Below are 17,586 nucleotides of genomic sequence, written 5' to 3' on the forward strand. Positions count from 1 at the left end.
CAACAAGATGATGCTTTTGGTCACCTCTGAGACCAGGAGGATGTCTGGCCTCAGGGTGGTCGTGGCAATGTGCTGTGGGAACTTCAGCTGTTTCACCAGGTCTACAGAAAGCTGCCAGTCCTGCGCAGTCGCCAGGATTCCTGACGGATTCCTGGCTGCTGTGGTTCTTGGCAGCTGCACTCCGGCCTTCATGAAGGTGGTCATCTGGGTGGTGGGGCGTGCTCGTCTGCAGCTGCGGATTCCCATGCTGATGGCTTCTGCAATGGGTTTATGAACCTGGTCGTGACGCCAGATGTACCGGCACTGCCCAAGAGCCTTTGGGCAGCAGCTCAGGATGTGTTCCAACGTCCCCTTCCCTGAGCATTGCGGGCAATCTGGAGATTCCGCTTTGCCCCAGATGAAGAGGCTCAATCCGCTGGGCAGGACATCATACACTGCCTGGACCAGGAACTTGATGCGCTGTGGTTCAGCCTGCCAGAGCTCAGTCCATGTGACTTCTTGGTCCATGGCCTGCTCCCACCTTGTCCAGGCTCCCTGCTGCCTCAAGCCAACCGCTCTGGTACACCTCTCCTCCTCCTCCACCGCTGGCCTCACTTCCTCCTGGACCAGCCTGCACCTCTCCTTCCCCTTGGCCTTGTCAAACTGTGGAGTTGGGAAGGTTCCCAGGCCAGCTCTTCCCCGAGTCACTGTTCCCACCAGGACTCTGTGGCGTATCCGAGACTCCGCTTGCAGCACGGCTTCACCGGCTCTCCACTTATTTTTTTTATTTTTTTTAAATTTTATTATTTATTTCGAACAGAATAAAAGAATAAAAAGCAAATGTGAAACAGCATACAAAAAACAAACCAAAAATATTTATAAAGTGTCATAAACAATATCTATAAATAAATGAAATCATATGTGTCCGAAAAGGAGCAGGAAGAAGCCAAAGCTTATTAATTCCCACCCCTTATTCAACTGCTTGTAATTATCTTATACAAATTTAGCAGCTATATGTACACCATATGTACACCAGCCATTATATGTACGCCAACTTCCTCCCAGTTTTCACCTCCATCCCTGCCTGAGCCACCTTGGGGTCGCTGGAGTCCGTGTACAGCATCACCTCTCTGGCCCGAGTCACCTTAAACTCCTCTTCCAGGGACTTCTGGGGCAGCTGGACCTTGATGTTATTTCCGTAAATGGCGATGTTGCTAAGGCTCCTGGGCAGTCCCAGCCACCTCCTGAGGAAGCTGCTGACTTTCCTCTCCAATCTCTCTACAATAGAGATTGGGACTTTGTAGACAAGCAGTGGCCAGAGTATCTTTGGCAGGATACCATGCTGGTAAATCCACGCCTTGAACTTGCCGGGAAGACCCGACCGGTCCAGTGCTCTCAACGAGCTCTCCAGCTCCTGACAGGTTGCCTGGAATGATGGTGTATCGATCAGGCTGCTGTTAAACACCTTGCCAAGACTCTTCACTTGGAATTTATTAGTGATATGAGGGGCACAGAAGATTTTTGATTATTTGGCAAAACAATTTGGGACATTAAAAAAATAATTTATCTTACAAGATCCACAAAGGCCCTATACTCTGAGATATAAACCACTGGAAAGTATACTGAGAGCTGATGTAGACTGTGAGATGTCTCCTGAGGTCTGACTGTTCTTTACAATGGAGTCAATCTGATCAAGCATGCTTCTGGTTTCCGTCTCTGCCAAGTATTTGCTATATAAACAGTTCATCCATACTTTAAAATAGAACCTACGCACACTCCTTGGAACAATTCTATAAATGGTAATATTAAAGAAAATTTACCCCTAAAATAACTTGTACTTAGGGATTAATCTACAATCAAAACGTCCATGAACTGCCACTGTTTTCATGTATATATTCAATGAGCTATTTCACATCTCTATGAATAACTTCAATGTTTTTTTAGTTTTAAAATTATATTGTTTGAGAAGAATGTGTGTCATTTTCACTCTGGTCTGCCAAGAACACAGTAATTAATTAAAATGATTCATAGCATTTATCATTGCTGATAAACAAATAAAGTTTGATTGCTTTTGTTTCATGAGGTTGCGGCCCCTTCGAAATGCATGCAGGTTAAAACTTACGGGAATCAAGTTATCTTTCTTGTTTTCAGCTTCCAGGGTTGTCAGTTCATCAGGGGTCAAGAGAAAAAGGCGTAATTCACGAACAACTTCCTTTGCTATTTCTGGTATTGATTTGTCAAGAACTACCTGTGTTGGAGGTTAAAAATGACAGAAGCGCATTTTAGTTTTAGTCTCACCTCAAAACAGAATATTTTGCAGTTGATGTGTGGAGTGGTGGGTTGGTCTTATCTTTATATTTTGCATCATCAATTAGCGTTTTAGTGTATAATTCATGTTCATTACTAGATTTAAAACAAACAGTCAGATGTTAGCCGGTATAGTGGGCCCCGAGTTAACATTTGAGCACATGGCATTGGTAACAATCAGCAAAATGTGGCAGTGCATAGCAAGGAGATTGCTTGTTTCCAAGGAATACAGGGTCTGTGAAAATACCTGATCCCACACACTTTTGCAGTGATAATTTTGCTCGTTTTTGCTTTTAGGTTGACCTGCAAGGGTCCAGAAATTAAGTCAAATTGAAATTGTAAAGTAGAGCCTGCTTCAAGATGCATAAATAAAACTAAGTGTGGTGTGCACCACAAAAGAGCTAGTTTTATCCAGACCGACAGCTGTCCAATAAACAATAGGTGCAGGAGTAGGCCATTCGGCCAGCACCGCCATTCAATGTGATCATGTCTGATCATCCCCAATCAGTACCCAGTTCCTGCCTTCTCCCCATATCCCCTGACTCCGCTATTTTTAAGGGCCCTATCTAGCTCTCTCTTGAAAGCATCCAGAGAACCTGCCTCCACCGCCCTCTGAGGCAGAGAATTCCACAGACTCACCACTCTCTGTGAGAAAAAGTTTCCTCGTCTCCGTTCTAAATGGCTTACTCCTTATTCTTAAACTGTGGCCCCTGGTTCTGGACTCCCCCAACATCGGGAACATGTTTCCTGCCTCTAGCGTGTCCAAACCCTTAACAATCTTATATGTAACATATCTTATATGTCCAAGAACTGGTTATTGAAGGGAATGCTATCAGCCACTGAAGAAATACGAGAGGAAGCTTACTTTTGCATCTTCATCTGCCAAATGTGGAGAAATAGTTTTCCTTCTGCCTGCAAATAACTAGTGTAGCCTACCTGTATTCACCCTTCCTCCCTTTTATTATTTGGTGGATTGGAGCTTGTTAAGTTGAATAATTCCCAATGCAGTGCAAGAATCTTCACAGTGCAGTTTGATCTGCTCAGTTTTGTATCCTCCACATTCTAATATCTGCTATCATTTATATCTCCATGTCTTACAAACTTGATTGGATTTTTTGAGGTGGTGACGAAGATGATTGATGAAGATAGGGCAGTAGATGTTGCCTATATGGACTTTAGTTAGGCATTTGACAAGGTCCTTCCTGGTGGGTGATCCAGATGCTGGCGGTTAAGAAGGTTTTAGCTCAGCACGTGAATATGCAAGAAATGGAGCGATATGGATATAGGCACAAAGGATCAGTTTAATTTGGCATCGTGCTTGGTAAAGATATGGGTCCAAGGGCCTATTCTTGTGCTGTACCGTTCTATGTCGAGGGATTGGGCATGGGAGTTGTTGAAATGTAGGCGGAATAGGCTACAGTAGAAAGAAATAGTGCCGATTGAGATTATGAGCCAGCACAGATTAAATGGGCAGAAAGGAAATATGTAAAGAAATACACATAAACTATCTGATGATTTGTACTTCAATATCATTCTACGTGAGCAGTGCCTAGAAATGAGAGACAATTGAGAGAGTGCATCGGAGGATCTAAGTCAAGGTTTACGTTAATATACTTACTGAGTTAACGTGCGCCCATTCTCTGACAAAGTTAATTAAATCGGGCTCATCGATGGTGAGCAAGTCACTTTGCAGAATAACAAGCAAGGCAGGGTCAGAAAGTTCATGAAAGCCTTGGGTCTTCACAATACTCTGCAGACAGATCAAATGATTCCATTCATTAGAACTCGCTGTGTAAGTACAAAGGAAATGACACATTTGAGTACACCATCTGTTCATTAATTCTCTATGAATATTCAGGACTGAATAAGTAAAAAGATCTTCAACACATAGAATCATTCACATTTTAAATTGTAAATACATGCTGATTCATAGAGTACTTTTTTTTTCTCTTGGTTATTTTTCTTCTCTCTGGAGATGTTGGCTCTGTGCTTTTCCTAGAGTGTGAAGATTTCTATTTCCATTCCTTTCTTTCAGTGGTTAGTTTAGTTTAGTTTAGTTTAGAGATACAGCGTGGAAACAGGCCCTTCGGCCCACCAAGTCCGCGCCAACCAGCGATCACCTTCAGAGGCGGATTTGGATGAAGACAGGCCCTCAGCTATTCCACTTGTGAGGCCCCTCCCAATCCCCCACCCCCACGACTAGAGGAAGATGAAAGAGTGTTTTAAATAATTTGAGACAACGGGTGTTTAAATTTCCGCAATTCGCAATTCCTTCTCCAAAGGACATAAAATGTTATTGTTAAATACTGTAGTGATTGAAAAAAAAAGCAGAAATGTTAAAATGAACACCGTGAAAAACTTTTGCTATAACCGAACTTTGTAAACATTTTGTGGAATAAGCAGGAATTTTTAGGAAAATTAAATTGTAAGTTTACTGTTATATTAAAAAACAAAAAACAAAAATAAATGTGAGCTTAAACATTTTATTGCCGGGGAAATGTTAATAAGATGACCATGACTACCTGACAGTGACAGTGTGACACTTTTAGATCCGACTGTATGTTGTCATTAAATAGTTGGTTTTAAAATACATATTAAGAAATAAAGAAACTCCAATCACCAAATACACTAAGACTAAAAAAGTTTTTGTCTAGCCTTCCTCATAGCAAAATCATCCAGGTCCATCAAAATTTGTTTGTCTAAGTTTGTCACTCTCAATGCACAGAACGTTCAGTGCAGACAACCTCTCTTGAGACATTGTGACCCTTAATTCATTTTTAATTCTTTTGAGTCTTGAAAAGGACCTCTCTCCCGAGCAGTTAGTGACCATTAAGCTAAGAAACAGCCGCAAGATTGCTTCCACATTAGGGAAGGCCATCTGAATTTTTTCCCTGTATATAATTTGATAAAGGTCTCTATGAGACAGAGAGTGCTCTTCTGTAGGCCCATGGCTTTGTCTCACGTACAAGTGAAAGTGCAAAAGTTCATCAGTAACTTTCAGGGTATCTTCTGGGTATGCTTCCATCAACAGTTCAACACCTTGCTGAATTTCATGCTTAGATGCGGTCAGATTAGCACGAAAGAAAAAACATTTGTGCAACATCACTGTACACAGTAGCTCTTCTTAAATTGGTTTAAAGTGCATCTAGTATAGGAAGAAAGGATTTTATCCTAAACTTATCTCTTGAAGAGAATTTATCTAAAGCATCAGGACCAGGTGCACTTCCATTATTTCCATGCCGTTTCCTTACTCTTTGTCTCCTGTGACAGTTCTGCAGTTAACATTTGGCAAGGTGGCCTTTGCTTGTTGCTCAAGCTCATCAAAATCTTCTCTAATTTTGCTTAAAAAGTCCTGAAGTGAACTGTACAAACTTGCACAGGTACGCAATAACAGTTTTGATTTCTGAATGGCTTTGTTGACCTTGTGAAAATGACCTAGCACACGGGTCCAAAAATGCAGCATAAACACAAATTCCAGTTCTTCCATTTCTGCAAAAGATTGTTAGCTTGAAGCCTGGTATCACCCTTCACATTAACATCTGAGTACAAATGACTAAGAGCATCAGTGATAACGCTGCAACTTTCCAAAATAGCGTCTGTGGCTTTTGCATGTGCCTCCCACCTGACAAATATTTAGGCACTTTTGACAGAGGTTGCAAAAATGATTTTAGAACTGCCCATCCCTTTGTGGAGGATGAAAAGAAGGTATAAATTTCATTGATAATTCCAAAACGGTTCACTGGCCCAGCAAATTTAATGAGTGAGTGACCAATGCATTGAATAAATCTTGCAAATTTGTTTTTTTTCGATGATTTTTTGCTGCATACCCTTGTACCTACCAACCATGTTGGCAGCATTATCATAAGACTGCTCTCAGCATTTTCTAAAGTCAATTGCAAGCTTAATAGTGAGATAGTTAAACACTAAGTCAGCCATGCTTTCTCCTGAGTGGTCTTTTAGCTCAAGGAAAGTTAAAAAATCTCTCACTTGGTAAACCATCTTCAGGTGATACATATCTGATAATTAAAGTCTACTGATCAGTATGTGAAATGTCAGTGGTGGAATCTACTGACAAGCTGAAATATCCAGCTTTTTTCAAGTCAGCCAGAATTGCATCCTTAACTTTTTTTGCCATGAGTTGAATTATTTCCTCACATATAGTTTTTGACAAATAAGAGGGATTTCCTGATCTGGAGTTTCCATACCGATTCATATGAGCCAGTAAAAATGGATCAAATTTTGCAACTAGCTCTAAAGACCAAGATAATTTCCGTTATTTGGAGATCCAAATTGTTCATTGTCTCCTCGGAATGGTAAGCCTCGTTCTGCAAGAGTGCATATTACAGTGATAATTATTATTTGCAGTTTTAGAAAAAATAGTAGAAATGACAGAAATATAATTTACAATATTTTCAATTTGGAGTGTGAGGGGGAAACCGGAGCACCCGGGGAAACCCACATGGTCATGAGGAGAACATACAAATTCTGTACAGGCAGCAACCGTAGTCAAGATCGAACCTGGGTCTCTAGCGCTGTAAGGCAGCAACTCTACTGCTGCGCCACCATGCTGCCAATCTGTTTGCAATCAATTTCATCTGCCTGTAGATAATGCAGTCTCTGCAGTTAAATCAAATGTAATTCACATATGGAAAAACAGAAACATAGAAAATAAGTGCAGGAGTAGGCCGTTAGGTCCTTCGAACCAGCATTGCTATTCAATATGATCATGGCTGATCAGCCAGAATCCGTATCCTGTTCCTGTTTTCTCCCCATATCCCTTGATTCCGTTAGCCCTGAGCGCTATATCTAACTCTCTCTTGAAAACATCCAGTGAATTGGCCTTCTGTTGCAGAGAATTCCACAGATTCACAACTCTCCGACTGAAAATGTTTTTCCTCATCTGAGTCCTAAATGGCCCACCCCTTATTCTTAAACTGACCCCTGGTTCTGGACATCATATTCTAGCTATGGGAACTGGGGAAAGCATTAGTTCGGAACTGGAATCACACAATAAAAAAATCAAGATTGAATTCATTGTGCAGAAAGTCAGGTCATATTTCACAATGTTACTATTTAGAATGTATTACATTGACTGTAAAGTGTTTTAAAGGATCTTGAGATGATGCAAGATACCATTTAATGCAAGTCTTATTTTCCTCTTTGGCCTCTGTCTCTTTCTTTCAGTCTGCACAATTCAACTCAACACAGTTCAATTCAACCTCAGTCGTCAAGTTGCAAACCCAAATTTGTTTTTCATCCATTACTAACACATGCATTTTTCTGCAGGACTCACCAGTCAATGATTTCCAGTAACACCCCTAATTGATTTTTCTATAATTTTTCTGAGAAACTACAAACCATGTGCTGAAATCAACAAACTCAGCATGAACTTGGATTCAAGTTTGCTCTAAAAAGCAATACAGAGGCCATTTGTTAACTTTTCAGGGTTTGCTCTATTTCTCTGCCACAGAAGGTAGTTGAGGCCAGTTCATTGGCTATATTTAAGAGGGAGTTAGATGTGGCCCTTGTGGCTAAAGGGATCAGGGGGTATGGAGAGAAGGCAGGTACAGGATACTGAGTTGGATGATCAGCCATGATCATATTGAATGGCGGTGCAGGCTCGAAGGGCCGAATGGCCTACTCCTGCACCTATTTTCTATGTTTCTATGTTTCTTTGTAAGACGAGTTCTTGTCAACAAAGAGACTATGAAGAAGATATTTTAACATTGGTTTTATTCTACCCTCGTAAATGGCAATGTAAATTGACATTCTCACAATTTTTCGTATTCTCTCCATTTGTCATATTTTTGCCCATTCACTCGTTTTTTTTAACTACCTGCTCCTATCCCCAAACTCTAAAATGTATTCTGGGTTCCATTACAAACCTGGACGAATAAATCTTTATTTCTTCATTCAAGTCATCCAAGTCCCCAGTTACAGAACGCTCTGCAGACATTCCCCTAATGCATGCTTCCTGCCTTCTAACCAATGCAGCAAGGTTATACTTCTGTACAGATTAATTACCCTAATAAACCTCTTTTGCCGAACCATATCAACCCCCTTTCAAAATTACAAATTGAAAATACCCAAGAGACGTTCAGGACGAAAGAAAAGGAAGGTGGGTCAAAATATGACGCCAATGACGGGAAACATTAATGGTTATTTGATTGGGATGCAGTCCAAATCATATTCAATGATGCTGCTGCAGATGCCAAGTGTTTCATGATTGCGTGACAGATTTTTGTTTTGCCTCACTACATCATCCTAGGGCTGCCTGGGCACATCTGTAACTCGAGGAGCGTGCTTCACTCTTCCCAAAGACTGAAGAGCCAATAAGGTTTGACAACCTCAACTTGAGCACCGTTTGTATTCAAGTTGAATTCACAGAGATTTAAAAAAACCCTGCATTAGTGAAATGTGGCGAACTTTGTGCAAAATTTAAGAATCTACACGTAAATTATCACAATCACACAATCACAATAATACTTTATATATAATTATTTATATAATTATTTATATAGCACATTTAAAATCAACTCACGTTGAACCAAAGTGCTATACATAGAAGAATTTGGGTTTCCATACATCCGTACAAATAAAAAGAAAAATACAACACATTATAGAATTTAACTTGAACGTCCCCCCACAGCGGAATCAACATTTTCTACTGTGAGGGAAGGCAATAAAAAGTTCAATCCTCTTCCTCTGCGAGTCGTGGTCGGGGCCTATTTGAGGCCTCCGCAGTCGCCGCAGCGGAGGCCCAATGTTTCAGGCTCTCTAGCCGGATAATGGAGCTCCGGCTTCGGAAAGAACACTCTCAGCGGCTTGGAGTTCCTGAAACGGCCGCTTCCTACCGGAGACCCGAAGTCCACAGGCCGAGCTGGGCGGAGATTCACACTGGCGACCTCGGCGAAAGATCCCAGGCCTCCGCGATGTTAAACTGTATTAGCCAATTATGTTTTGCAAGTACGAGGAATTTAATTTGCCATGTCAGTCATACAAATAAAAAGCAAGGGAACACACAAAACATATTTTAACATAAACATCCATCACAGTGATTCCTCCACATTTCTCAATGTGATGGAAGGCGAAAAAAAGTTAAATATCTTCCCTTTGCTCTCCCGCGGTCGGGGACCTCGAACCCTTTATTGACGGTATGATCTTGACTCCCGTAGCCGACGGTGGGCTCTCCATGTCGAGGCGATCAGCTCCTGCATCAAGGGGATGTCAGCTCCCCGCGCCGGACGATCAAACACCGCGTCGGGGCTGGTCGACGTTGGAGCTCCCGACATTCACGGCCTCTCCCGAGGCTGTGAGTTCCCGATGTAAAGTCCGCAGGCCACGGTTGGAGTGATCTCAGGCAAGGGATCAACTCCAATGTAAGTCCAAGCCCCACAGTAGAGCCCAAGGTCAGTCCGAGGAAGCCTCCAGCTCCAACGATGGTAGGCCGCAGAGCGACCGGAGAATGCGATCCGAAAATTAATCGCATCTCTGGCTTTTGAAAAAAAAGTTTCCCTCAACCCCATCCCCCACATAAAACAAACCAGAGAACATTTACACAAACTTTTAACGTACACTAAAAATTAAAAAAAGACATAAAAACAAACAGACTGTTGGCGGGGCTGCCAATCATGCGGCGCCCCGGTGGAATTTATTTCACTCATAGGTTAGGATAGAGCCACAGGAAATTATGTTGATGGCTAATTAGACCATGACCAGGAGAAAATTGGTATGATCTGCGCCACAATCTCGCAGCATGGTCGACACATGGTCGTAGGTGGTAAGTCTCCTTCATGGTTGAGAGGAGTTCTCGCATAGTGGTTACTACATGCAGCCTCAGTTTGTTCGAGGAAGATTTTTCAAAAAGCTGAAACATTTTCTGCCAGTAAAAATTGGCCGGCATGGAGAAAATCAATACTCTTGAACTCTTAGTGCAGTGGTACTGGGGTCGCCATGTTGTTGTAGGTAGTCGAGGTAGTCGTGCGTAATCTCCTTTGCTGACCGGGCATTTTACTTGGCTCATTGGGGGGAAAAAACGTAAGCATGAGTTTTCAGATCCAAGGAAAACTGACCGGTAATGTTAAATGCCTGCTAAACTTCACAGCTGTGTATCTCTGGCTTATTAAAAAGCTGTCTGGCTTCTTAAAAGTGTCACTACTCCTTCTTTCCCCCTTGTCTCCCCTTCACCCCCCCTTGTCTCCCTTTCTCCCCCCTTCTCCCATCCCCCCCCGCTCCTTTAAAGGACTTACCATACACTGTGCCGGCCGTCTTTAACCTTCCTGTTTATCGTGGGTATCACCTTGGCTTTGCACCATGTGAATTTCAGACAGCGCTTTCCCTGGCCCCCGCCTTAGCGATGTGTTTGTGTGTATGTGTGTGTGTGTTCAGCGCTGATGGTCGATCCAGCTCGTGGTTTTTTAGGCGAGTGCCCCCGAGCTTAAGGTCGCAGACAGTTTGCTGAAAAGTCGCGTAAGTGGGACAGGCCCTTAAAGGAACCTTGGATAACGAAAGAAGTTGTAAGTTTGGTCGAAAAGAAAAGGAAGTACATGGAAGGTTTAAGAGGATGGAATCAAACAAGGCCTTTGATGATTATAAAGAGAGGAGGAAAGAACTCAAGCGGGCAAATAGAAGGGTGAAACAGGGCCACAAGACGGCTTTGACGTGTCAGATTAAAGAAAATTCCAAAGACTTTTACACCTATATTAAAAACAAGAGTGTAATCAGGGAGAAGGTAGGGCCACTTAAGGATAAACGTGTGAATTTGCGCTTGAAGTCTGGGCATGTGGGTAGAGTACAAACCAAATACTTTGGATCTGTTTTCACCAAAGAGAAGGACACAGAGGAGACACGGATGAGGGATCCATCGATGACAGGAGGGAGGAAACCATGTTTACAAACAGATGTTTGTGGAGAACAAATCTTTGGGTATCTATAAAGCAAAGTTTGACAGGTTCTTGATTAATAATGGGGGTCAAAGGTTAAGGGGAGAAGGCAGGAGAATGGGGTTGAGAGAGAAAGTTAGAGCAGCCATGATTGATTAGCAGAGTAGACTCGATGGGACGAATGGCCTAATTCTGCTCCTGACTTATGAACTTATGTCCTAGTATGGAAAGCCTTTTCTTCGGAGCAGATGCAGCGGAGACGGAGACTTTGAAAGTAGGGAATAGCGTCTTTGCAAGAGGCAAAGTGCCTGAAAGTGTTGACCTAAAACTAACAGTTCAGTGGCACAACACTTCAACAGAAAAAATAAATTTAAGGATTGGCTGAAAAGTTGACGAGTTTCCAACTAATAAACATAAAATTGATGGCTGCTTTAATCAGCACTTATGCCGATCCTTCCTTCCTGTCAGCATTACATTTACTGGGGATATTTGTCACATGCTGTATTGAATGAGACAGTAGAGGTAGTCTGGTGGAGAGAAATAAAGAGGGGTAATGTGAATATTGGCATTGTTCCCATGGAAGCTAGCATGGAGCCAAGAGCCAATTGGCCTCTCTCTGTGTCATTATGTAGAAAATAAGAATTTTACAAAGGGTTCCTAAAATTAGCATTGAACCCATATGGTACAATGAAGTTCCTTCGTATTTCCCATATGTAGGTTGGATGCTTAAAGGGTACCTTATGCAGTGTTGAGGCCTAAAGGCTGCACGCATGTGCACCATAAATTGGGCAGCATCCCTTCCAAAACAAGTGCAATGCAATCACATTTTTAAAGTCTTGCTAATGGCAAAATCTTGCTGGTCATCTTTATAATAGGAAATGACTGCTAGCACATGAACAGAATGCTGCGCAAACATAATAATAATAATAATGGATGGGATTTATATAGCGCCTTTCTAATACTCAAGGCGCTTTCCAATACTCAAACATGTTCTACTATTTCTAAAAAACACTCCGTTATACACTGAAATCATTACCAGTGGTAATAATATTAACCAGGAAATGCAAAATCATCCTCTTCATTTGACAATCTCTCCCTCTCTTAAACACGTTTCGCTTCATGCTAATATGGGACACAGGTCTCAATCTCGACCCGAAATGTCACCAATTCCTTCTCTCCAGAGATGCTACCTGTCCCGCTGAGGTACTCCAGCTTTTTGTGTCTATCTTTGGTCTCAGCGTGTATTGTTAGTGCAGTACGCTGGCAAAAGGAAGCAATTACTCACATCCACCAGTTCAAATATACAGAGTGAAATAACTAAAGCTTAACGGGATGACTTGCTGGTACATTCTTTGCATTTTCTGGGTGAGAACTAGTTTAACACTGGAAGATCTCTCACCTTCCCACCATCGCCAGCAACCTTTTTAGCTTCCAGTAAACCTTTTTCAGCCTTTAGAGCTGAGGCTCGATAAGGTGCTGGTCAGGCCACATTTGGATTACTGTGAGCAAATTTGGGCCCCATATCTGAGGAAGGATGTGCTGGCTCTGGAGAGGGTCCAGAGGAGGTTTACAAGAATGATTCCAGGAATGAGTAGGTTAGCATATGATGAGCATTTGAGAGCACTGGGCATCCACTCGCTGGAGCTTAGAAGGTAAGGGCGGACCTCATTGAAACTTACAGAATAATGAAAAGCATAAATAGAGTGGATGTGGAAAGAATGTTTTCACTGATGGGAGAGACTAGGACCAGAGGTCATAGCTGCAGAATTAAAGGATACTCTTTTAGAAAGGAGGTGAGGAGGAACTTAGTCAGAGGGTAGTTAATCTGTGGAACTCATTGCCACAGAGAGCTGTGGAGGACAAGTCAGTGGATATTTTTAAGGCAGAGATAGACAAATTCTTGATTAGAACCGGTGTCATGGGTTCTGGGGAGAGGGCAGGAAAATGGAATTAGGTGACAGAGATCAACTATGATTGAATGGCGGAGTAGACTTGATGGGCCGAATTGCCTAATTCTACTCCTATAACTTGTGAAATTTACACCTCTATTTGCTTCATGTTGTTTCTTTTGGGAGAACCATATGCCTCTTCTTGGCAGCAGAATGGTGGACTTGTGTTTACGATTCTGTGTCAATGGCAACTGCCTAGTAACTTAGCTCAAGCAAGTGTTGATGTAAAAATACCTACAGTGCTTCATGCTCATATAATTTGCTTCTATTTATGTGGGGTGGGAGATGTGAGGAGACTCTGAATGTCCAATCACGATCGATGATGTGGTACGGACTTTGAAGGATCAGCTTTTTACTGCTGCCGTCAATTCCAAGAAGTTATATATATATATATATATGTGTGTGTGTGTGTGTGTGTGTGTGTGTGTGTGTGTGTGTGTGTGTGTGTGTGTGTGTGTGTGTGTGTGTGTGTGTGTAATGAAAAGCAGAGAAATTAAATCGGAGAAATTAAATGTAATTTGGATTATCTGAAATAAGAAGATCAACACAGGGAGCAAACAGCAAAAATCATTTAGAATTTTTACAGACCAATAAGAGTTTTAAAACAAAAGCTTAGAGATCGTTTATTCATATAGACCATGGTATATTGAGACCAGGAATGAATCAGCAAAAGGCAGCACTTCAGTTAAGCTTATTTTGGTCTCATAGCAGAAAATCAAGCAAAATCTCGTCCAATGGATGTTGCTGGAGTGTGCATGAGGGTAAACTAGGTGATAGCAACACAGAGTGTGATTGTGATGCACTGTTAAGCAGTCTGCTAACATATTAAAACCAATTTTAATCGCTTGTATAAATCGTAGGAGTGAAATTTGGCTCTTAGCAACTCAGGGCCTAGGATATTTTGGTTCCTGACCTCATCGTCTTCGGTGTCCTGACTGAATCTCGCAGGAGAATACTGCTACCTGAGTAACAAAATAAATAATCACTGGTGCCAGGATAAAGGGCGTAGTATGGCGGGAGTGGGGAGCGTGTGGACTGGAAGTCGTTGTCGGGACCGGCAAAGATGGCAAATTCCATTTCCTCTGGTCTCCTAGTCACCAAGGAAAATAAAACATTAAAATTAACTCATCTATCTGAACTGTTTTTGTCCCCAGTTCTTCTTGACACCTGACAGTCTCTGCAGACAAGTTACAATGATGTCCCAGCCAGGTCTTTGAATAAAATAACTATCAGCCCATTGCTAGATCATTGTATCCCAAACTCATGTATGAAAGATCCTACTGTCTTATGGAGGGTGTCCTTTGAAAGAGCTGGTTGAAACTAAAAAAAGCGATAAGGCAGTGCAGATACGTTATGCACCCATTATAATGTCTTGGCTGGTACACAAAATTGCTGGGGAAACTCAGCGGGTGCAGCAGCATCTATGGAGCGAAGGAAATAGGCGACGTTTCGGCCCGAAACGTCGCCTATTTCCTTCGCTCCATAGATGCTGCTGCACCCGCTGAGTTTCCCCAGCAATTTTGTGTACCTTCGATATTCCAGCATCTGCAGTTCCCTTTTGAACATAATGTCTTGGCTGTCTGATTTCATTGGGGGAAAAAAAGAGTTAAAATTACGATTTTAAAGATTTGAAGAAAAATGACCAAGATGGTAAAGGTCGGCATGAAAGTAAATTCCAGTCAAGACTGAAAAGTCAGGAGAAGAAAGCTGAAGAAAGGGATATTCATCCAAATATGTTGTTGAGTAATAACCATGAACAGATGTTGTCTAAACATACTTTACAGCATCTTTCATGTTAAACAATGCCTTGGGCAGATCATTAGGCAGAGTGCACTCCATGAAATACTAAATGCAGAACCTGGTAGAGGATTTCCTGAAGTGGAGCTTTAAAACATTGGGAGATCCAAAGAAATATTAAATAACAGAATTCCAAATTCTGGGACCCTGATGGAAATTTTGGAAATTCCAATGGTAGGTGGACGAAAGGAGGGGAAATTGCATTGTTGCATATGATAAGATAGCTGCAGATGTTGGTGGCAGCAAGCCAAGAAGATAACAAAGATGATCAATAATTGCAGTGAGGACCAGCATGTACAAGCCAAGTTGAGTATATATGTTCAAGTACATTAATACAAAGTACAAGTGAATAAATTTGATTGAGCTAGATAGGGCTCTTAAAGATAACGGAGTCAGGGGTACAGGGAGAAGGCAAGAACGGGGCACTGATTGGGGATGATCAGCCATGATCACATTGAATGGCGGTGCTGGCTCGAAGGGCCAAATGGCCTACTTCTGCACCTATTGTCTATTGTCTAAATACAAAGTACGAATGGACTATGGTGCCTATAGGTGAGAGGGGTTCAGATCAACATTCCCCAGGATGCCGTGGCTACTTATTCCAGACATACTTATGCCAAATGACCAGATGGAAATACATTTCCAATTCTCATGAAACTTCCACCTTTCAAAACAATAACTTAAAGAATGGAGCAGGATGAGGTTTATCTTTCGTATGTCAACATTTGGCAGAGTGGCGCAATTGGTAGAGCTGCTGCCTCACAGCGCCAGAGACCTGGGTCCCACATACAGAGCTCGGGTGCTGCCTGTGTGAAGTTTGCACGACCTTTCTGTGACCACGTGGGTCTCCTCCAGGTGCTCTTGATTCCTCCCATTACCCAAAGAACTGCAGGTTTGTAGATTAATTGACCACCATAAATTGCCCCTAGTGCGTAGGGAGCGGATGCGAAAGTGGGATAACATAGAACGTGTCGACACAAAAAGCTGGAGTAACTCAGCGGGACAGGCAGCATCTCTGGAGATAAGGAATGGGCGATGTTTCGGGTCGAGACCCTTCTTCGACCCGAAACATCACCCATTCCTTCTCTCCAGAGATGTTGCCTGTCCCGCTGAGTTACTCCAGCTATTTTGTGTCTATCTTCAGTTTAACGGTATCTGCAGTTCCTTCCTACATAGAACTAGTGCAAATGGGTAATCAATGGTCGGGTTGGACTTGATGGGCCGCAGGGCCTGTATCAATGCTTTCAATCAATCAATCCATGATAAAAAATCAAATTATACTCTGCAGTCTTCCTGGGAAAGCAGAGCACAAACTCGATAAATGTCAGTCATAAATAACCCATTAAATGATAAATTCAAAAATACTTGTTGATAATTGAGCGTTTTTCTGTGGCAATATGCAGCAATTAACAGCACTTTATTTCAAACTGATACTTCTATTTTGTAAGTTTGGTGGACCCCAAACGTGACGAAACACTGATCTTTTCAATTTGCTTAAATGGAAACAATTGGCGGTGCAAGCCTGTGGTCTGAGTTTGCTTTCAATGGATTCCTTTTGTCAGACGAGTAAATAAACCAATTAATCTAAAAGAGAGGCCCACCACCTGGTGTATAAGTTGACCTTATTCAATACCTACTTTAGTGTGGCTCTGGATGAAAGCCAAACATTTGTCTTTCATGTCGGTCTGTCTGTATGTCACTGCTGCCTGTGGAAATACAACAACATAAATTATGAATATCTTGCAGGATTTTTGCTGTTGAAATACATGGTACATTTAATTTAGTTTAGTCTTAGTTTAGAGATACAGTGTGGAAACAGGCCCTTTGGCCCACCCACTGAATCCGCACTGACCAGCAATCCCCGCACATTAACACTATCCTACACACACACCAGGGACAATTTACACTTAAATGCCAAGCCAATTAACCTACAAACCTGTACGTCTTTGGAGTGTGGGAGGAAATCGAAGATCTCGGAGAAAACCCACGCGATCATGGGGAGAACGTACAAACTCCGTATAGACAGCACCCGTAGTCGGGATCGAACCCGGGTCTCCGGCGCTGCAAACGCTGTAAGGCAGCAATTCTACCGCTGCGCCACCGTTCCGCCCCCAAACGTGGTACAGGTGACAAAGGAATCATTCCCAACTGCACACAGTCACATCCAGAACTCCACTTACATACTTCTGTAAAAAAGTACTGGCAGCCTGGATTTTTTGACATTAATTACAGAGAAACAGACTACAAGTTTGAGATTGCCAGGCATGTGTGGTTTAGCGCAGGAACAATGAATCTGCTGTCAATATTTCAAATCCGTCTCCTCAGGCTGTGTGTACTATCGTCAGTGGATTACAGAGAAATATGATGATAACATACTTTAAGAAATCTGGCCACAAGACTGGATGACGAGACAAGTCAGATTTATTGTCATGTGCGCAAGTACAGTGAGGTGCAGCTACATTGAAGATCTTACATGCAGCAGCATCACAGGCATGTAGATTCAAAGATCATACAAAAATATAAATGATACAGAAATTATACATGTTATATGTGACAGTGAAAATGAAAAACACAATTTGAGAGGAAAGTTACAAAATGCTGGAGTAACTCAGCAGGTGAGGCAGCATCCCTGGAGAACATGGACAGATAATGTTTCGGCCAGGGCCCTTCGG

General features: G+C 42.2%; 1 protein-coding gene across 1 annotated transcript in view; it reads right to left on the minus strand.

The window, feature by feature from the left end:
- btbd19 (BTB domain containing 19) overlaps positions 1–17,586 on the minus strand; it is a 112,839-nt gene that overhangs the window by 6,789 nt on the left and 88,464 nt on the right. Inside the window, exons 5-7 of the mRNA XM_033028741.1 lie at positions 16,552–16,620; positions 3,905–4,036; positions 2,102–2,227 (exon numbers count right to left, since the gene is read on the minus strand). Coding sequence (XP_032884632.1) covers positions 2,102–2,227; positions 3,905–4,036; positions 16,552–16,620 — 327 coding nt within the window. The remainder of the gene's footprint in view (positions 1–2,101; positions 2,228–3,904; positions 4,037–16,551; positions 16,621–17,586) is intronic.

Source organism: Amblyraja radiata, chromosome 10, assembly GCF_010909765.2.
Source record: "Amblyraja radiata isolate CabotCenter1 chromosome 10, sAmbRad1.1.pri, whole genome shotgun sequence".
Classification (NCBI taxonomy): Eukaryota; Metazoa; Chordata; class Chondrichthyes; order Rajiformes; family Rajidae; genus Amblyraja; species Amblyraja radiata.